The sequence below is a fragment of the Nicotiana sylvestris genome, chromosome 11 (genome assembly GCF_000393655.2).
Source record: "Nicotiana sylvestris chromosome 11, ASM39365v2, whole genome shotgun sequence".
NCBI classification, from domain to species: domain Eukaryota; kingdom Viridiplantae; phylum Streptophyta; class Magnoliopsida; order Solanales; family Solanaceae; genus Nicotiana; species Nicotiana sylvestris.
Genome location: NC_091067.1, coordinates 81563078 through 81586768, shown reverse-complemented (window position 1 = coordinate 81586768; position 23691 = coordinate 81563078). Strand labels below are relative to the sequence as shown.

At 38.3% G+C, this 23691-nt stretch overlaps 1 protein-coding gene across 1 annotated transcript; it reads left to right on the top strand.

Annotated features, from left to right (window-relative positions):
- The first annotated feature begins 1150 nt into the window (after positions 1 to 1150).
- Positions 1151 to 22675, top strand: LOC138881233 (uncharacterized). Its single transcript, XM_070161442.1, has 2 exons — positions 1151 to 1252; positions 22055 to 22675. Exons 1-2 carry the CDS (start codon positions 1151 to 1153, stop codon positions 22673 to 22675), a joined length of 723 nt encoding a protein of 240 aa, XP_070017543.1.
- Positions 22676 to 23691: the final 1016 nt, after the last annotated feature.

The following is a 23691-nucleotide window of genomic DNA, read 5'->3' as shown; positions in this document are numbered from 1 at the left end:
AATGGCTTTCATTATGCCGTGGGGAGTGTACTGCTACAAGATGATGTTGTTCAGCCTGAAGAATGCAGGGGCCACCTATGTGAGGGCCATGACTACTATCTTCCATGATATGATACACAAGGAGATAGAGGTATATCTGGATGATGTTATTATCAAATCCAAGAACGTATCTAACCACATGGAAGATCTGAGGAAGTTCTTCAATAGACTGCAGAGATACAACCTGAAACTAAACCCCGCAAAGTGCGCATTTGGGGTTTCTGCTGGGAAATTGCTTGGGTTTATTGTAAGTCGTCGAGGAACAGAACTGGATCTATCGAAAGTCAAAGCTATTCAGGAACCGCCACAGCCAAAGAACAAAAAGGATGTGTTGAGTTTCTTGGGAAGGCTTAACTATATTAGCCAATTCATAGCGCAGTCTACAGTTATCTGTGAGCCAATCTTTAAGATGTTAAAGAAGGACGCTGCCACCGAATGGACCGATGACTGCCAAAAGGCATTCGACAGAATCAAGGAGTACCTGTCAACACCAGCAGTCTTAGTCCCGCCCAAGCTAGGTAGACTCTTATTACTCTACCTTGCAGTGTTAGATGGAGCTTTCGGTTGCTTTCTGGGGCAGCATGATGAAACGGGAAGTAAGGAGCAAGTCATCTATTATCTTAGTAAGAAGTTCACCCCGTATGAGGCCCGGTATTCTCTATTGAAACGCACCTGCAGTGCTTTGACTTGGGTAGTTTAGAAGCTGAGACATTACTTCTGTTCCTATACTACATATCTTATATTAAGGATGGGTCCCTTGAAGTACATCTTTCAGAAGCCCATTACCACCGGCAAGCTAGCCAAGTGGAAAATCCTGTTGAGTGAGTTCAACATTATGTACGTAACTCAGAAAGCGGTCAAGGGACAGGCACTAGCAGACCACCTTGCTAAAAACCTCGTGGATGGAAGATACAAACCCCTGAAAACGTATTTTCCTGATGAAGAGTTATCATTCATAGGATAAGACATTGTGGAATCCTATGACGGTTAGAGAATGTTCTTTGACGGAGCATCAAACTTCAAAGGAGTTGGCATATGAGCAGTCCTAATATCAGAAATCGGTCAGCAAAATCCGGTGTCTACCAAACTCAGGTTCCCCTACACCAACAATATGGCGGAGTATGAAGCCTATATTTTAGGACTCAAAATGGCCATTGACAGGAACATTCAAGAGCTTCTAGTGATTGGAGATTCAAACTTACTTATACATCAGGTACGAGAAGAATGGACGACCAAGAACTCCAAGATACTCCCGTATCTGCATCATGTACAAGAACTAAGAAAGAGGTTCACGAAGACGGAATTCCAGCATGTTCCTAGAATCCAGAATGAGTTCGCCGATGCATTGGCTACCCTATCATCTATGATACAGCATCCCGACAAGAATTTCATTGATCCCATTCCAGTGAAAATCCATAATCAGCCAGCTTACTGTGCCCATGTCAAAGAGGAAGCAGACGGAAAACCTTGGTTTCAAGATATCAAGGAATATTTGGCAAAAGGAGAGTACCCGGAGCTTGCAAATCCTACTCAGAAATGCACACTTCGGAGGTTGTCCAACAACTTCTTTCACAACTGAGGAATCCTGTATAGAAGGACTCCCAATTTGGGATTATTGAGATATGTTGACGCAAAGGAAGTATCCAGGCTACTAGAGGAAATTCATTTTGGGAACTTCGGTCCACATATGAACGGTTTTGTCTTATCAAAAAAGATATTCCGGACTAGTTAATTTTGGATGACTATGGAAATGGACTACATCTAGTAGGTCCGAAAATGCCACCGCTGTTAGATACATGCAGACATGATAAAGGTACCTCCAAGCGAGCTTCACACAACAAGATCACCGTGGTCGTTCGCCGCATGGGGAATGGACGTTATTGGTCTAGTTGAGTCTACCGCTTCTAATGGACAAAAGTTTATCCTGGTAGCCATCGACTATTTCACCAAATGGGTCAAAGTAGCATCTTACAAAACAGTGACTAAGAAAGTCGTGGCAGACTTTGTCTGTGACCGCATTGTTTGTCAATTCGGAATTCCAGAATCCATCATTACTGATAATGGCTCCATTCTCAACAGCGACTTGATGAAAGCCATGTGCGAAACTTTCAAGATCAGACACAAGAATTTCACAGCCTACAAACCTCAGATGAATAGAGCTGTAGAAGCCTCAAACAAGAATATCAAGAAGATATTGAGGAATATGATAGAGAAACATAAACAGTGGCACGAGAAGTTGTCATATGCTCTACAGGGGTATCGCACCACAGTCCGCACATCAACCGGGCCAACCCCATATATGTTGATTTACGGTACAGAGGCTGTCAGTCCCGCTGAGGTAGAAATTCCTTCCCTAAGGATCATATAAGAAGCTAAGCTCGACAATGCTGAATGGGTAAAAAGTCATTATAAGAACCTAGCGCTTATAGACCGAATGAGAATGAATGCAGTTTGCCATGGTCAACTCTATCAGAACAGAATGTCAAGATCCTTCAACAAAAGAGTCAAGCCAAGACATTTCACACCGGGGCAGCTGGTGTTAAAGAAATTTTTTTCTAATCATGATGAAGCCAAAGGGAAGTTCTCTCCCAACTGGTAGGGTCCATGCATAGTTCACCGGGTTTTGACAGGAGGAGCCCTCATACTTGCAGAAATGGACGGATAAGTCTGGCCAAAGCCGATTATTCAGATACAGTCAAGCGTTACTATGTATAATCTTTATGCTTTCCTTATATGATGTAAATTGAACTACGCCTGACTTGATTCCCGTTTAAGAGGGAATACATAGGCAGCCCTATGGGTTCTGTCACAATTCAATAAAAATTTCATTCCCCTCTCCCCCCGCAATTGAAAACTGGGCAGAATTTTGAGGAGGACCCTCAAAATTCCCAAGTAATTTCAGCCAATCGCCACGTGAGCAGTAGTTAGAAACATCAACCCATCAAACTAGGGTAGAATTTTGAGGAGGACCCTCAAAGTCTGTAGCAGGAGAGGTTGCAATGTCCTGAACTATGTCACAGTTGTTGGTTCATCTAAAAGATATTTTTAATTATACATTTATGCCATACTTTTAAAAAATCATGCATGGTTGTTATTGAAACTTCTTTGTTTAGCAACGCTACCCCAGTAATATAGACTGTATCACCAGATCAAAGCCAAACGAGTCAAACAAAGCCAGTGGGGATGCGAACTAACCTTCCCTTTACAAAACTCACAATTTTTATTTGGATGTAGGTACTAGGATTGTGAAATCATTAGACATATTGTACGCCCACAGGACAAACATTGTTCAAAATACGATTCTCAGAACTGTTGCACTTACCAACATTTGCTATCAGCATACACAAGTAATGATCCGTAGTAAAAATGCTCCCAGTAATCACAATGACGTAATCTGTTATCAGCTAAGAAAACTCTATTGTCATTCATTATTTTATTTCTGCATTTGCATCTTTGCATAAGGCTACCATTCTGCCTTCCGAGACTAAACGCTATCTCCATCTGCATTTCTGCATAAGGCTACCATTCTACCTTCCGAGGTTAAGCTCTACATCCATGTGCATTCGCATCTTTGCATAAGGCTACCATTCTACCTTCTGAGACTAAACGTTGTCTCCTTTTGCATTTGCATTGCATAAGACTACCATTCTTCCTTCCGAGGTTAAGCTCTACCTCCATATGCATTCGCATCTTTGCATAAGGCTACCATTCCGCCTTCCGAGGCTGAATGCTATCTCCATCTACATCTGCATTGCATAAGGCTATTATTCTGCCTTCCAATCTTACATAAGGCTACTATTCTGCCTTTCAATCTTGCATAAGGCTACCATTCCGCCTTCCGAGACTAAACACTGTCTCCATCTGCATTTGCATTGCATAAGGCTACTATTCTGCCTTTCAATCTTGCATAAGGCTACTATACTGCCTTCCGAGACTAAACGCTGTCTCCATCTACATCTGCATTGCATAAGGCTATCATTCTGCCTTCCGAGGCTAAGCTCTACCTCTAATTTTCTTCGAAACTAAGCGCTATCTCAACTACTATTCATCTCATTTTTACGGGCTAAGCTCGGCCCTTCAATTCGCAAGACTAAACTCTTTCTTATCTGTATCATATTACTGTATCCTTCATGGGTTGAAATATCGCCAACCTATCCAAAGTCGTATTCCTTCAGAGGCACCATCCTTATAGCCTGAGACCACCATGTCATGGATTGAGGGTCCCTTTCAATCTTTTGCATATCATTATTCAAAGGCGTCATGGTTCGGAGGCACCATCCTCATAGGCCGAGAGCATCATTTCATGGCCTGCGAATCCTTTATCATACACTTCATGGCCCAGGACATCATGGTCTAAAGACGTCATCCTCACCGCCCAAAGACAACATTCATGGTCCAATGGGAATTTGCATCATGTTTAAATTTATGCACAATATGTGCTTGAATTGTTTCTAATTGCAAGTAAACCGGCAAGCAACGACCATCTCGGCAGGAGCGATTCCGCTCCAGTTCCCGCAGCCATATCAAACCTAACCATTCTTGTAAAGATATCACTCACCCGGCCCTAAATATTGCATCCGTTCTTGAAAAGTCTTCATCGGCATACTCCGCCGATGGATCCTGAACTACATACGACCTAGTTCCTGTAAAACTAGGGATATGTAGGCAGCTCATAAGCCAAGGTGTAGGACATCATGGTCTAAGGACATCATCCTCATCTTCCGAAGACAACATTCATGGTCCAACAGGAATTTGCATCATGTTTAAATTTATGCACATTATATGTTTGTATTGCTTATTTGCAGGTAAGCCGGAAAGCAACGGCCACCCCTAACAGGAGTGATTCCACTCTAGTTTCTTCAGCCATATCAAACCTAACCATTCCCGTAAACCGTTCACTCACCCAGCCCTAGATATAACGTCCGCTCTTGAAATATCTTCATTGGCGTACTCCGCAGGTGAATCCTGAACTACATACGACATGATTCCTGTGAAACTAGGGATATGGAGGCAGCTCAGAAGCTAGGGTGCGGCCTAAACCTCTTCAAACCATTTCGCTCGGTTAAAATTGGCCATCATTTCTTTACCCGAAAACACTTTCTTCCTTCCCGGGCAAAGAGGGGCAGCTGTTGATACCCAATTTTTCCCTGTATATTTTCAATATGCAAAATACCTTCAAAATACCATATATGCATATATAAGCATGTCCAAGGTTTTTATTATTTTATCTATAATTTTAAGGTTTTAAATTGATTCATTTTCTCCCTTTTTATCCATAAAATCCCCAATAATTATTTCCAACATTATTGTTTTGATAATTCATCTATTGGATTTCTATATTTATGCCAAAATATGGCTAAGTTAATTTTTACATATTTGTATAATTACATTTAGTATTTTTAAAGCTAAATTGCACATAATTACAATATTAGCCCTTTTAAGATTTAATTATGTTTTATATGCATAAAATTGGATCCGGTTTCTTTAAATTTCTAATTATGTATTATAAATCATTTTAGCATTTTTAAATTAGAAATTATCTACTATTTTCTATAAATTAAATAGGAAAAAACTGGTTATTTAACTTATAGCCAAAATTGGCTTTCAATTTTAGCCTAAATCAAACGGACCCCAACCCAATTGAAAAACCCACCAGACCCAAGCCCAAACCCAAGCCATACCTGACCCACCTACCCCATTCAATCTTGACCATTGATCATTTAGATCAACGGTCCCTATTCCCCTTTCCTAAATTAAACCCAAACGACCCCCCCAAACCTTCTCATTCTTCATTCACTCAACCGACTCTCATATCTCTCTCTCTCTCTATCTATGGCTCTCTATAGAACCTTCTCCCCTCCCCTCCTCTCCTATGAACCTCATCCACCTTCTCCGGTCATCTCCTTGCTTGAATCCATGGTGGTCTCACCACCTACCAGCCTTATGGCTCCCTCTTGAACATGTGTCATCGTTTTGAGGCCTTCAAGTGAACCAAAGGTAGTTCACTTGCCTCCCATGGGTTCCCATGCCATTTTCCGGCCATCCATGGTCGTTCGAGTAATATCTGTGACTTTTCCGGCTAAACCGGTAACTTTTCAAGGTCTTCTCACCTTCTCTGGGTTCTCCGAAACCCTAACTTTAAAGATTTTCCGATTTTGTTTCAGATCTCTCTTAGATCTATGTATATTATGAACCTTTTGGTGTTTTCCTCAAAGGTTTTTCCGATTTTTTCAAAGTGACTCTCTATCTTCAAGATTAGGGTTTATTAACCTCTTTTAAAAGACTTCTCCTCTGATTTACAGTATTGTCATATGATTTTACTATATTTAAACGGTTTATTTATGTTTTCTTCTACCTGCTTCATCACGATGAAAACCCTATCTATTTTGGTTCTATCTGGGGTTTTGGAACTATCTTTGTTTATTTGATTTGTATGTATACCTGTTTCGATTGAGTTCTTTATGGTTAGATCCTTTTATTTGTTTATCTTAACTGATTCTGAGTTCTCACTTCTTTTTAACTCAACTCTGTTAAAACCCTAATTTCTTAAAGATTTTTCCACTTGTTACTGTGAGTTTTAAAGACTCTTTTTACTTGTTTCTGTGTGTTAGCCTGATCTTCTTTACCCGTTAGGTTGGTGTTTCACTCTGGTTCTATGTATTAGCCATGAGTACTTGACTTTGTTGATTTTGATGCTCCAAGTGGGTTCTTTTTACTACTGAGTCCTTAGCCTACTCATGCCACGTCTGTATGTTTGTGTTTATCTAGGTTGCCTCTTTTGTTAATATGGCTGACCTTGAATGTATGATAAGCCTGTTCATTCTTCTCTATTTATATGTCGAAGTGCAGAATCATGACTCCCTCTTGATTGATCCTTCTTTCCATAAGTTACGATTTGATTGCAAGGTTTTGTCATAAACCCCTAAATTTTACTTGTTTGTTTAAGTTGATTGATTCCATTCATTTATTTGTTGTGATGCTTCATTCTTGCTGAATCCTTTTCCGAAATTAGTGTATTATGTACTTAGACTCAATCATATGCCCTATATTTTTACTACCCCTTATATTGTAAAAACCAATCTTTCTCAAAACTGATTTTCTTTCCTTAATTATCCCTGTTAGTATCCATTTGAGCTGTAATTCCTTGATTAAAGAGAAGTACTTGTATTAATTGGATTCTAATTGTGATTACTTCCATAATTGTCTTAAACCTTTACTTGTTACCTTATTTTCTACTTTTTTTAAAAGCTATAAATACCCTAAGTCTTTCATTAACAAGACACAAACTTGGCTTTCAAAAACCCCACTCTCTTACTTAAAAATTCTGTGTTATTTTACCACTACTGGCCGGCTGCAAGCAAAGGCTAATTATTTGTAAGCCTTAGTTCTTTCATTTGTTTACCTCTATCTTCACTGGTATGTCCTAGTTCAATTTAAAGCCTCAACAACAATATGTTTCTATTCCTGCTTTAGTTTCTTTTACTTCTGGCCTGCTTTTACTTGTGGTCTTGTTGTGAAGCATGCTGACATGACTCCCCTCCCTTTAAATTCATATGATTCAAGTATGCCTAGATGATTGCATTTTCTTACCTACTGTGTACTTAGCATCTTGTGAATCCCAAATCCCATATCCATATTCTATATGTTTTATGGCTAGTTTGTGATTATGCTAGTGTCAAACTATCTCTGAGCATGTCCCTACCAGTCCTAATATTCCTGATAAGGTCAAGTGTCTGTAGTCAATATATATGTATCCCCAAATCTCCTTTTACCCCGTATATGATTACTAAATTCATTCATTTGCTGTGTGTGGTCTTACCTTGAAGTGTTTGACCTCTGTCTTATTAATACAACTTCTTTTAACCATTTCTGTTACTGATTGCTTTCAAAATGGAGCTATCAGTCCAGTTTTTAAACAAACTCCTTTCAAACATGTATACTGCACTTTCACTATACTTTTAGACTACTAGGTTCTGCCCCTTTTGTGTGAGCCTTGCCTTGGGACCCTTGAGCGCCCTCTGAATGTGGACACATGAAAGTTGGTCTATCTACACTACACTTACTCTGTCTTAGCTATGAAATCTGGGTGTGAGCATTGCCTAGGATCCCTTGAGGTCCTTAGGGAACTCTGACACACTTAGATGTGAGGAAAAGTTATGAAACAATCTTGGCACTTGGGGTGATTGATTATATAACTCTGAGAGGAAGTCCTAATCAGGCTTCCTATAGTGTAACTTCTTATTTTTATTATGTAATTCATTTCAATGCTGGTCTGTAATAACTTGTTGTAAATCAGTATTGGGGTTTTCTAGTGAAAAAGGATGGGGTAGATATGCATGCTATAGTCGTTAAGGGTAGAAAACATGTTATTAGGTTTATGTTCCTAATTGCACTATAGAAACCATGCTTAGGGCTCATATATTCATTAGAAATCATGCTCTTAGGTCTCTTGTTTATTGTTTCAGTATGTGCACCCTTACAAAATCATGTGCTAAAGTCTGCTAATATTTAGCACTTTACTATTATGTTCTACGCTGCCATGTGCATTTAGAAATCCTGCTCTTAGGAAATTCTGCAATCCTGCCATGTTCATTTAGAAATCCTGCTCTAGGAATTCTACATCATGAGTTTTATACATGCATCTTAAATACCATGTTTTATGATCTCATTCGCACTTGCATTCACACTTAGTGTAAATTGCTGATTATAAAAGAGGTAAAAAAAATAGCTTCACACTTGATTATCTTGTTTAAAATAATTGTGGATAACCTCTACATTCGTATCAACTAGAACCACATGCTCTTAGGGTAAAATAATTTCCACTCTTTTAATAACTCGGAATAACTGATGTACATCACTTTACACCTAGGCAAGCCCTAGGTAACTGCTTATATAAAAACAGAATTGTCCTTGTTTAACTGCCAGTATGTTAAAATCAGTAGGCAATCTTGACTCGGACTTCTTTTCTGAGTCATGTATTAAATCTAGTTCTATTGTAGTCACTTAGATACCATGCTTTAGAATTCTGAATTTAGACCTTATCTGTGTATGAGTCATGTTGTCTATATGCACTATCTGTGGAGGTATACTTGAGCCTTTTGTTTGCCTTCCATGCTCCCTTTAAATACAATCCTATGTGTTCTTGTTTGTCGCCTAGCATTTTGCATTTAAACTTGAGGATCTGCCTAGAACCTCCCTCATAGGATAGAAATCCTAAATTCCTCCAGGACTGATAGGAAGGGACGGGTAACAGCATGCAATAGGGGTCGATACCAACCCTCGCTTTAATCACCTTCACAGGACGGGAAAGGGTAGATATGAATATAATGACCGGTGCGTTAATACCACGTGTATCCCCTCTTTGAGGAGTATCATACTGGGTATTGCATTGACGTGATCCATATTACAAGCAAACATAGGACACCCCTTCACATTCATAAGCATGCTTTAGATTGTAATTCTTTTCAAAAAAATTCCTTTGGCTAATTGTTTTTCAAACACTTGTGTATTTAAACTTAAATCCCCTACTATTTGAGTCATACTTGTTTATTTGCTAATTGCACAAATTCACAAAAAACTGTCTGGCCGGGAACCACACTAGTGGATCCTGAGGGGTGCCTAACACCTTCCCCTTAGGATAATTTCCAGCCCTTACCCTATCTCTAATTACCAAACATAGTTATGAATGAACCACATAGCTGACCTAACGCACCTTAAAAATCATTAGGTGGCGACTCTCCAAAAATGCAAACCCCCTTCCCAAAAGTAAAGAGTTGTCCCATACCAAAATGTCACGAACTCGATTTACGCGGAAGGAAAAAGGGGGACACGATAATTATTATATTCCGTGTTATATAATTAGATTATGTTTCCCGTGACATGTTGGCATATGGAGACTTGAAAAGATTGATGATTGATGTGGGCCATTAATCCATGTTGTGATTTATGTTGGATCGGGTTGCACGCCACAACGCTTATATTAATAATGAGGTGGCATATATGCCAGGTCCCACGTTGGTCTAAGTGTTACCGATTTTGAGGATACGCATGCACTATGCCCAACTATTGGGCTATATGATTATGATTAGCGCTTGGGCAGGATTCGCCCCTTCGAAGTCTGATATACTAGTAGTGGGCACATGCACAGTTTTTTATATACGTGCTTTAGTGATGGGAATTTATGCTAGGTGCCCGTACAATGCTAAGTGTTCCTGTGTGTGATGGTGAGGGCCTTGTGCCAAGAACCGTGAGAGTGCTAAGTGTGGTTATTCTTGATGGTTTCACTCTGATGATATTGAGTTGGCATGAATATTTGTCAAGTAGGCATAGAGATGCATTTTTTATCGTGCTAGATGGTAATATGACATATGATGATTTGACATGTATCTTTGACATATATGCATAGAGATATATATTTCTCATGCTAGACAGTATATGATAATTGATGACTTGACATGTATATTGACATGTAGGCATCCAGATGTACTTTTCTCATGCTAATTGGTAAACAAAAATTCTTATCTGGTGTTGTGAATTGAATAATACAGTTCTTTTGATAAACTCATATTTAGTTGACTTCGGTGGTGAGATTTAGGCTTTGACTATCATACCGGAAAAGCATTTCTATTTCCCCGTAACTATGATCAAGTTCAGCATAATATTTATTTGAGTTGTTTACTATTTTTGGCGTTATCATATCTCATGTTACTATCGACTATTGATGCTGGACTCTGACTATCTTCCGAGCTCATCACTGCTTTTAACCTGAGGTTAAGTTTATTAATATATTGAGTACATAGGGTCAGTTGTACTCATACTACAATTCTGCACCTTGCGTGCAGATCTTAGAGTTGATGTTGTTGTGTATGGCGAGAGATGGAATTGAGGATGTACCAGCTTTTTGAATATAGCTGCCACTTGTCTTTGGTAGCTTTAGATTTTCAAATCTGTTTATGTACACTTTTGAATAGATGATGTATTCATTTCGTACCAATTTTGTAACTTTTAAGTATTAGAAACTCATGATTTGTACTACTAAAGTTTGGAATTTTGTACAGAAGTTCAGTTATTTTATTCATTAACTCCTATATTTCTCATTTGTGTTGTGTTGACTGTTATTTGGCTTACCTAGCCGGTTGTATTAGGTGCAATCACGACTAGCCAAATTTTGGATCATGGCAAGTTGGTATAAGAGCTTTATGTTCATAGGTTCTACGAGTCATGAGGAAGCGTCTAGTAGAGTCTTGCAGATTGCTATGATGAAGTCCATACCTATCTTCGAGAGGGTACATGACATCTAGGATAAACTTCTCATCTTTCTTTCCTTATCGTGCATCATTGATTCAGCTTGAAGCGTATCTCTTTAAATTCCTTCCAGTCACTCATACGTGATATTGAGCACTTAGTATCATCTGTGTGCTAACGGCTTTGGATATCATGGATGAGGTCTGAGATGTGTTATTTATAGAGGGGTTAGGTAGGTCTGGAGGACTTGATACAAGGTTCAGACTGCAGCCTGGGCTTGGTGCTTTTGGTTGAGTGAGTATGTGCTTTTGGACTTATATGTACGATAGTATCCCTAGGAGCGGGATTGATGGCTAAGTGAGTGGTTGGATGGCTTTATGATGAGTATGATGTGACTGAAAACTATGCTTAGGTGATTTTGATGTAATGAGAAGAGTTTTATTTGGATCTTAAAAGGACTATGGATGCATGCTTTCTGTCCTTATGTGTTGTACAACCACGAGTTATGAGTGTGTAGAGGGCTCTTTCATGTTGCTCATTTGTAGAATGAGGTAGATTATTATGCTTTGTTGAAGATCTTTGAATCAGGAGGATTTAGAGATTGCATGATGGATGTGACCAGGATGAGGTCATAGAGAGATGTCGGTTTGAGGCTGAGTAGGTTAATTATCACATGCGGGGTAGTCTACGAATGTGTTATTCACGAGGATGAATGTGAGCTTAACAGATGATTTGAGGTATTTTATGATTTGTGTTACATGAGCTTATGAAGAATTTGGTTGAATTACAATGCGAGATTTTGGCATTAATGGAGTAAGAGTATTGTGGGTTATCGAATGTTGTGTTATGTGGCTTTGAGCCAAGTGGGGGAGTCTGCTATCGACGATCAGGTTGCATGGTTATGTGCAACTTTAGTTTCAGCCTAAGGCATATCTGTAGATCAGTTATGACTTGAAGAGGTTGGTTTTGAGGATGACTTGAGCAAAAATATTTTTGGATGCATGATGTATTACATTTTATAGATATATGGAAATCTTGGAATGATTTAGGTTTGTTATTCGTGATGGATGTAATATGCTAAGAAAAGGGAGTCACTTGATTGCGTTAAGGTGGGGTTACTTCTTTGGGTGTTGTTGTGCGGATGGGGCGCAGGTCGTTCGGCTTGTTTGGGCGGTGAATTTGAGATTAGGATAGGGTGGATGACTCTCGAGAAAGTTCTAGTGAGTTCTAGATTTACATGTGGTATTTGAGGAGTTTTTTTGGATTTCTATATATGGCTAAGATCTGAGATTTGTATTGGGTGGTGTCGAAACTTATGGTATTTTTGCATTGTTATGAATTATACATTTCAGTATCAGAGAGGTTAAGGAAACAACTTCAGATTCACAGAAGATATCTTTAGAGTGGGCATTTTCATTGTGGTACATTTGGGATTCTTAAGAGGGAATACAATAACTTATATGCTTTAGGACAACGTAATTTCATGCTAGGACCTCTTGTGGTGAGCTTTGGGTTAAGGATTATGGTGTACTACTAAAGAGAAAAATTGAAGGCAATTTGGAAAGAACTCTGAGAAATAGGATAGCTTAGTAGTAGGATGGATCAGCATGGTAATGGATATGATCGGTTTTTTTGGTTCTTTTGATGTGGTGAGGCTTTGTAGGTGTTTTATGGAAATACTCTTGGGCTTGGCAACTGCATGACTTGGTTGAGTTAGAGGAATTCAGTTATGATGGCTTGGTTATGTATAAATGGGCTTTGAAGAGCTCTCGATAATTTCTACCATGGCTTGGGATGGATGTCTTCTACAGGAATGAGGAGTATGTTGCGTGTTGTGATCTTCTCCTGGATAGGGTCAAATGGATGTATCTTGCTTGTGATGCAGAGTTGATAATGGGGTTCTCGTGTTTTCGTATGATGGAATGATAGATGCGGTGCGACGTGTGGGGTTGGCATTTGTATGTACAAGTTAGTGGTTTGGTTTTGAAGAGAACGTCATGAGTTCTAGACAGCATGGACGAGTTCAGATGTTTAGAAGAATGCTAGTACTATCTGGTTTCACCTAAGAAGGGTGCGCATTTCAGAAGGCACACCGTGTTTTGACTTGTGAATTCTTGACTAGTATCACGGTAATCGCCTGGTTGGTCAACTATTGATTTTCAGATTTTGCTATGTGGCATGGAATAATTAAGGAAGTATTTATTCTGAGATAATTTTTCTTAAGACATGTGTCAGTTATTTGGGTGGTCGAGTCGGGATCGAATATTGATATTTTTGTATTCTTATGATGTGGAAACTAGGTGTCACGACCCAAAATTCTCACCTTATGATGTTGTGATGGTACCTAGTCTCTAAGACTAGGTAAGCCTAACACACATTGTGAATTTAGCTGAAATAACAACTAAGATATTAAATTAAACTAATAAAATGTCATAATAAGCTAGAACGGAGCAACAGCCAAATAATCCCTAAAACCGGTGGAACTGAGTCATAAGCTCCACTAAAATATACTAAGAATCTCTAATACAATATTATTCGAAAACAAAAGATATAGTAGCATAAAATCTCTAGAAGGTGAGTCCAAGGCCTGCGAGCGTCAAGCAGGAATACCTTAAAGTCTCCACAAAATCTAAGTCAACTCACTAGCATCCAACACGAGCAGAAGTACCTGGATCTACATAAAAATATGCAGAAGCGTAGCATAAGTACACCACAATGGTACCTAGTAAGTGTCAAGTCTAACCTCGGTAGAGTAGTAACGAGGTCAGGTCAAGACACCTACGAGACATAGAAACCCGTACAGAATATTAATATAATCTACCAACGAAAAATTAAAGGCAATTTATCAATACAAGGCCAACAATGGAAATAAAAGTAACAAATGTCAACAAAGAAAGTACAAATGATAATGACAACAAGTAACCAATTACAATAAAAATACAAATGGAATGGGGTAAGGAAACAAAACAATAACCGTTCAAATCAGCAAGCCTTTACAACATAAAATGTACAACAAGAATCACATCGAGGTACCACACCTCATATCCACGTTTCACAAGTCATAATCACAATCTTCCTTATATCGTCGCGTGAGCCTTGCATATATTTTTACTAATATTTTTTCCGAAATAGCTTCACGCGCTTTAGCCCCCTTATATCACCGCGTGGCTTCAATTAATTCCCTTACTAGAAACACCTGTATAAATCCCACCTTATCTTGCCGCATGCGCATCAATACCCACCCTTATACATGCACATAAATATCACAACACAATAATCAATTCGCACCACATGTGCTCATATGCCACAACATTTCCAAAAATGAATATTACCAATGTCACCACAACACATAGCCCACAGCTCAACCACAATGTGGACAAGAATCTCAATAATAACAAATGAACGAGAAATAACTCAACAAGGAAAGGTCCAATAATTTCACCCACAAATGTGTTAATAGCTCTCAACAACTACAACTTCAATAACTTAACAATGAAAGTATTTCCATGAAATGACAACTTCAAATTCTAATACATAGCATAATCTTAATAATGAAAGAGATAGAATGAAATAACAACTACGATTAAATGCATGAGAATAACTCCACAATGGAAAGAATAGCATGTAAAAAGAAATACTAATAAATGTATAATAGAATGACCTCGACAATGGAAATTAGATCATGTAATAACAACTTCAATTAAAGCATGTAAGAATAAACTGGACAAGGAAAGATAGGACAATTAATAACAACTTCAATAAAAAATTTATAAGTAACCTAAGAGTATAAACCAATCAATTTCTATATATAAGCCCGTATACACACTCGTCACCTCATGTACATGTCTTCCACATAGTTGAAATAGTAAAATCAACCCCGAATCCAAAGGGGTAGTACCCCAACACAAAGTTCGACAAGATACTTACCTCAAACAAGCTAAATTAATCCACTAATAAGCCTTTCCTGTGCAAATCCAACATCGGACGGCTCGAATCTAGCCAAAATAACTTAATATCATAAATAAAAGCCATAAGAAGCAATTCTAGATAATAAAGATTCGATCTTTAATGAAATAAAAAACTCAACTCAAAAAGTCAACTCAAAATGCCAACCTTGGGCCCGTACGTCAGAACCCAATCAAACTCACAAATATCGAACACCTATTCCGATACGAGTCCAACCATACCAAAATCATCTATTTCCGACCTTAAATCGGCCCTCAAATCCAATATTTATGTTTTAAAAATATTTTTACAAAAATTCCCATTTTCTCCAATTCAAATCACCAATTAAATGATAAAAACAAAGATGGAATCATGAATAATGGACAAGTCCAAGTAAAAACACTTACCCCAATCCAAATCGTGAAAATTTTCTCCAAAATCGCCCAAAACTGAGCTCTCTAACTCAATATGTGATATAATAACTCAAAGCCTTGAAATAGAGTACTATGTAATCTTCCCAGGTGTTATACACCACGATCGCGAAGAATAAAAAGCCCAGCTACCAAAAACTCTTACGCAAATGCGACATTCAGTCACGAATGCGATGACCAACTGCTCAAAGGTACGTGATCACGGTCTAGCCCTAGCGACTTCGATGAACAAATGTGTTCCACCCCTCAGCCTTACCTTCCTTCTATGTGAATGCGGATCTCCGCTTGCGTTCGCGATGCATAACCTCCCTAAAGCTTGGAAAACGCATCTCTCTATTTGTGAATGCGATGGACAAATCTCACCTGCCACCAAATAGAACTAGACGAACACGGCTTCCTTTTCGTGATCGGGACAAAGGAAAACAGACATCAACTGACAACAATCAAAATATAGAGAAATGGTCTGAAACCCATATGAAACACATCCGAGGACCTCGAGATCCCTTCCAATTACACCAACTAATCCAAAAACACAACACAAACCTAGTCGAGGCCTTAAATCACACCAAACAACATCAAAAGTACGAACCACACCCCAATTCAAGCCTAATGAACTAATGAACACTTTCAAATTCAAAACTTATGCCGAACAAGCCTAAACAACTTTGAATGAACTCAAATTTAGCATGCAAGTCCCAAATGACACAAAGGACCTATACCAACTTTCGGAATCACAATCTGAGCTCGATATCAATAAAGTCAACTCTCGATCAAATCTCTCAACCTTTCAAATCTTCAACTTTCTAACTTTTTCCAAAAGCACAAAATCAACCTACGGACCTCCAAATAAACATCCAGACATATTCCTAAGTCCAAAATCACCATACAAATTCAATTGGAACCATCAAAACTCCATTTCAGAGTCATCTACACATAAGTCAAACTACGATCAACTTTTTCAACTTAAGCTTCCAACCTTGTGACTAAGTATCTCAATTCACTCTGAAACCTTCCCGACACCAATAAAATCATCTTGAAAAGTTACATAACCATAAATAAAAATATAAGAAGCAATAAATAGGTAAACAAGGCTAAAATATACAAAATGATTGGCTGGGTCGTTACACTGGAGTCTTAGAGGTGGAATATTCCTTGGTTGTGGATTATGAAGATATGGCCAGAGTTAGGCAGTTGAAGATATATGTTATAGATAAGTTTAAATGGATCTTTGGTAAGTTGATCTACCTATTTTAGGAGGATTGGAATCGATTCGAAGTCCATTGATAGGCATAATAAGAACGTATATTCTACATTGGGTCAGATTTATTTTCTCAACAAAACTATTGTTGAGGTGTCTATCATCAGTTAGAGTTGATCTTATTCGTGTCTATTATGTTCTTTATGTTATTCTCCTATGCTACGATGGGTTGGGAGACTATTGACTGTTTACGCACATGATGCGTATTTGTTTTGGCCTAGTGACAGAATTCGAGCAAGATGGCTCTTAGGGTGTTGAATGGTTGGTGGCGCTTTGGTTATGGTCTTCCTATTAGTGGTATATTATGCTATCTGTTTCTCCACGGTTATGGTCATATCCTTCTTGTGTTTGTTTTTGATATGTATCTGGTTGTTGATTGTGAACATCATGGCTCAAGGTATTCCATGTGGACTGATGTTTAGATTAGGTCACGCATCGCGATAGAGTTATGTTGGGATATGATCCTTTGTGATTATTTCATTTGTTTTATTCCTCCCTTGTGTGATGGGATCATAGCATTTCTCTTTGCGATAGTATCTGTTGAGCTTGCGGGGCGGTTCTCTCATCTAATTATCTTTCCATCACTAGGTACATTTGGGTTGTTGCCTCTTTGGTGCACGAATTGCATGATATATGGATCAAGGTGGTACTGGTGTGGCATGTCAGTCAAGCATCTTGTACTAGATAAAATGAGGTTATTGGACCTGAAATGAGTGCTATCGGATTTGATTAAGGTATGTTTAGGAGAATAATGTCTCTAGTCCGCTTAGAATTTGGCTATGGTTCTTGTCGGACGAGAGAACTCTATGAATTATTGATCTGATGAGTGGTTATGAGTTTCTGTGTGTTTATTTCATCATTGGTAGTGTACAAAGGGTTAGAATAAGGTTTTATTCTATATGAGGTTTATTACCAATATCGAGTTTGTTATTGAGCAACTATTATGGTTAGAAGCTATTGCTTAGAGTATTGGAGTTACGTTGTATATCATGTGATTATGTTTTGGAATGTGGTTAAGGATTGTTACAGCTTGTTTAAATTTATACAGAGTGTACATATAAGATTTAGGCCTTGTAATGAATTTAGGATGATAAAAATCGGGGTTCTAAGGTTTATAGACTAAGGTTGAAGTAAAGATCTTCAGATATGTTATGCTATCAAGTTATGTAGTTTGGAGTGACGTGGGATCACCCATGGGTATGTTCATGGTGACTTTATATAGTGATTTCATGGCTTTAGAACGACTCTTGGCACATTCGGGGATGAACATATGTTTAAGTGAGGGAGAATATAACGACCCGACCGGTCATTTTTGAGAATTTGCATTCCGTTCAATGGTTTGAGGGCATTAGTAGCTTCGTATGATGTATTATGACTTGTGTGTATCTTCGATTTTGGTTTCGGGTGATTCCTGATTGATTTAGAAGAATGATACTCAACTAGATAACTTTAAATTGGAAGGGTTGACACAGTTTGACTTTGGATCAGAGTTTTGGTTATTCCATTAGGTCCGGATGGTGATTTTGGAATTGGGCATAACTGAATTATCATTCGGATGTTTCTAAGAGGTTTTGGCTCTAATTAGCGAAAGTTGGCAATTTGAAGGTTTGAAAAGTTAATAGATTTGATCGAAAGTTAACTTTGATGTTATCGGGTTCACATTATTGTTCTGAGAGTTGGAATATAGGTTCAGGGTTATTAAAAGCCTGTGTGCAAAATTTGAGGTGATTCTGAGTTGTTTAGACATGATCGGCGTGAGTTTGGAATTTGAAATAGTTAATAAGCTTGACTTCCAGGTACAATTCGTGGTTTTGATGTTGTTTTGCATGATTTGAGGCCTTGAGCAGATCCGCATTATGTTTAGGGACTTTTTGGAATGTTCGGACAGGGTCCCGAGAGGCTCGAGTGAGTTTCAGGCAACTTTTACACCATTTTGGCTCTGTTGATTTCTGCTGATTTCTGGTGCATCATTTGTTCTTCGCAGTCGCGAGGATGGATCCACGATTGTGTAGAGTTAGGAGCTGGTCTTCTTCAAGTTCTCACTGAAGATATCGTGTTCGCGATGGTTGAGGCTTTAATCTTTCGTGTTTGCATTAGGGTTTATGCATCTGCATAGTGTTAACCTAGGTTGGGCAGTCGCGATGGGTTCTTCTTCGTTTTTTTGTTGTTCGAGCAGGTCCGAGTTATATTTTGGGACTTTTTGGAATGTTCGAATAGGGTCCCGAGGGGATCGGGTGAATTTCTGACAGGTTTCAGACCATTTTGGCACTGCTGGTTTTTGTTGATTTCTGCTGCATCATTTGCTCTTCGCGATCGCAAGGATGGAGCCACAATTGCATAGAGTTAGTGGATGGTCTTCTTCAAGTTCTCGCTGAAGGGATCGTGTTTGCAATGGTTGAGGCTTTTATCTTTCGCATTAGTGTTAGGGTTTATGCGTTCGCGTAGTGTTAAGCTATGCTAGGCAGTCACGATGGGTTCTTCTTCGCGTTTGCATTGCTCTGTCTGCGTTCGCGGGGGTCTGGCAGGTGTGTGCATTGCATTCATGAGGGATCTGGCGCGAACACGTAGTGTAAATTGTGGAAATGTGATTTTTGTACATTGGGGTCGCGAGGGTACAACTGCGATCGCGTAGGGTACCACTAGGCAGTGCATATAAGTGCTCTATTTCGGACCTTGAGCTTATTTTATCATATTTTGAATTGGGGTGCTCGGATTTGGGGTGATTTTGGAGAGGATTTTCACACATGGATTGGGATAAGTATTCTTTACTCTGTTTTAACAATACTTCATGATTCCATCTTCGATTTTTGCATTTGATTGATGATTTTAAAAGATAAATTGGGGGATTTTTGCCTAAAACTTTCCTTCAGTGAACTATTAAGTTTTAAACATCGATTCGAAGTTGGATTTGAGTGAAATTAGTATGATTGGACTCGTAATTGAATTAGTTGTAGAATTTATGAGTTTTGTCAGATTCGAGGTGCAGCCCAGGTTTTCTTTGAGTTTTTTATTAAAGGTTCGACCTTTATCACTTGAGTTTGTTTCCTATGGTATTATTTGATGTTTTTGAGTTGCTTTTGACTAGTTTCGAGACGTTCGGAGGTTAATTCACACGAGATAGCATTTCTAGAGTATTGTTTGGCTTACTCGGTATTTTATTTGTCTTGCTTGAGGTAAGTAGCATATATAAACTTTGATTTGAGGGTAATTATCCTTGAGAACTAGCATATTTGAGATGGGTTGGGGGTGACACACGTGCTAGGTGATGGGCATGTATGGCTGCACCAAGGTATTCATGATCCTGTTAGTTCTTAGGCTATTATGTGCCTTGTTTTGTTTTCATGCTTTATTGATATCATGTTTTCTTCATTTATATGACTACGTGAGATATTATTCATGATAGAAATCATATCTAGGTCACTTGCTTAATTGTTTGAGACATGATAAGGCGATTTTTGCCATGTTGAGGTATTTTCCATAACCGTAGTCATATTGTTTAGTAATGATATGTCTGCATGTTATATCTTTGTGTCTATGCACTTTAATATGTTGTCTCATATGTTAGTGGTGTCCTTGTCCGTGACACGAATTTGAGCTGCAATTGTGGTACTTTATGATATTCTGTGCTTTATAACTGAATTATGTTTCCCATAAGATATTAGCATATGGAGACTTGAGCAGATTGATAATTTATGTGGGCCATTGAGCCATGTTATGAGTTATGTTGGATCGGATTGCACACCGCGATGGTTATATTGATATGGAGGTGGCGCGTATTTCAAGCCCCACATTGGGCTAAGTGTTACTGATTTTAAGGCTACGTGTGCACCATGCCCTACTATTGGGCTATGTGATTATGATTAGCGCTTTGGCAGGATCCGTCCCTCCAAAGTCTGACATACCAGCAGTGGGCACTCGCAAATGCACATTATTTTATTAATATGCTTTAGTGATGGGCATTTATGCCAGGAACCCCTACAGTGCGAAGTGTTACTGTGTGTGACGGTGAGGGCCTTGTGCCAGGAACCGTGATCATGCTAAGTGTGGCTATTCTTGATGGTTTCACTATGATGATATTGAGTAGGCATGACTATTTGGGATGAATTTTTCCTCATGCTAGATGGTGATATAAGATTTGGTGATTTGTCATGTATATTTGACATATGTGCATAGAGATGTATATTTCTCATACTAGGCGGTATATGCTAATTAATGACTTGACATGTATATTGACATGTAGGCATATGTACTTTCTCATGCTATTGGTTCTCAAAAATTCTTATCTAGTGTTGTGAATTGGAAAATATAGCTCTTTTGATAAACTCATGTTTATTTTATTTCAGTGGTGAGATTTGGACTTTGACTGTCATACTTGAAAAGCATGTCTATTTCCCGTAACACTAATCAAGCTGAGCATAATATTTTCTTGAGTAGTTCATTATTTTTGGCATTATCATATCTTATGTTACTATCGATTATAGATGTTGGACTTTGACTATCTTCTGAGCTCACTAATGCTTTCAACCTAAGGTTAGGTTTGTTAATTATTGAGTACATGGGGTCAGTTGTACTCATAGTACACTACTACACCTTGTGTGTAGATTTTGGAGTTGATGTTGCTGTGTATAGCGGGAACTGGCGTTGAAGATGTACCTTCTTTTCGGATATAGCTGCCACTTGTCTATGGTAGCTTTAGATTTGAAAATCGATTTATGTATATTTCGAACATATGATGTATTTATTTTGTACCAACTTTGTAAATTCTATGTCTAGAAGATCCTGACTTGTACTACTAATTCTTGGATTTTTTTGTAGAAGTTCGGTTATTTTATTCATTGACTCCTATATTTCCTATTTGTCTTGTGTTGATTGTTATTTGGCTTACCTAGTGGTTGGGGTTAGACGCCATCACGACTAGCCATATTTTGGGTCGTGACAACTTCCTAACTGCTGAGGACTATGAACTATGGATAATAGTAAATCGAGGGCCATTGACTCTCACCAAGAAAAATTGATAAAATGAGATTTTTCCTAAGGTACCTTCAAAATTTGTAGCAGCTGATTTCAGGATGATAGAAAAGAATGCCAAGGCTAAGAAAATTTGATTTGTGGATTTGGTCTTGATAAATACAACAAGATATCTGCTTGTTCAAATGCGAAAGAAATTTGGGATGCTATTCAAATTACTCATGAAGGGACAAATCAGGTAAAGAGATCAAGAATTGAAATGCTAAGGAGAAACTATGAGCTCTTCTCAATAAAGGACTCTGAGCCTATTCAGGAGATGTTTATCTGGTTCACTATTATAACTAATGAGCTAAAGTCACTAAGCAAGGTGTTAACTTCTGAAGAATTGGTTAGCAAAGTCTTGAGGATTCTTCCTGCCTCATGGAAAACAAAAGTCACAGCCATTCAGGAAGCGGAGGAGCTGGACAAAATCTCACTAGACGAGTTGATTGGGTATCTAAAAACTCATGAAATGAGAAAGTTGGAAATATGCAAGGAAGAACCAAAAACATATAAGGTATTCATTCGCAATGTTATATATGACGATAAGTCTGATGATGATGATCTAGATATTGCACTGTTTGCTACATTCAAAATATTCATGATGAATTCCACAAATGGACCAAAGAGAGAAAATAATGGCAAACCTAACCATGCTGACAAATCCTCACACGATGGATGCTACAAGTGTAACAAGTTGGATCACATGGTCAAAGATTGTCCAATTTGGGAAGTTAAATGGAAGAAATAAAGATTTGAGAAAGTGAAAAGGGAAGTTAAAGAAAAGTGATCCAAACAAAAACAAAGCTATAGGCTAAGAATTCACTGAGGCCATGAAACAAGCCTTCCTAGCAGCGTATGAATATAGTGGAAGTTAAAATGAGGAGGTAAAGAAGGATGACACTATAAGCCTGCATGTTGTGATTGAATCTGAAGATTACAATAAGGCTAAATATCATGTACATCTAGGAATACGCGTTAGGAGACCCCCTCTTTTTGATGGACATCACCATGATGAATGGAAGATGCGTATGGAAGTGTTCCTTCAAGATACTGATTATGAGTTGTGAGAAATTGTTAACCATTGTCCGATCATACCTATGAAAGTGAACAATAATGGAGACAAGAGCATAAAAATGAGGAAGAATATAATATTGAAGATCGCCAAATCATTCAGAAAAATGTCAAAGCAAAGGACATTCTCTACATGAGCCTTCCAAGGAATGTTCTCTAGATGTTATCCTCGTGCTCCTCTACCAAAGACATATGGAAGACCTCGGAGGATGAATATGAAATAAAAATATTTAACTAGCACTGATGGCAATTAAAGAAAATAACTCAGAAGAGGAAGTGATAGGGATGATGGCCACGAGTAATTCAGAGGCCGAAGATGATCCAAGTCAGGTAAGTATCTCTCATCTGAAAGAGTTCATGATATGTCTAATAAATAACTAATGGTCATAATAGTAACTATGATGAGTGAAGCTGGCAGGTTAAGTATTGAAAATGACCATTTAGTAAGTAATCTTTCTTGTGTCAAACTTGATTTAAAAAATCTTGAAACAAATAAAATTGTCCTTGAAAAATAGATTAAGAGTCTTAAGTACCAAGCTCTTGAACTCACAGACCAGCAACAAGCTTCTAAAAATGGAAAGGCAATAATCAGTGATTTGCAAAGTAACCTTGGAAAGGAACTAAGCAAACTTAAGGATAGGTTATATGATGCTGATAGCAGGAATATGACTCTTTAAGAGAATGTTGAAAAGA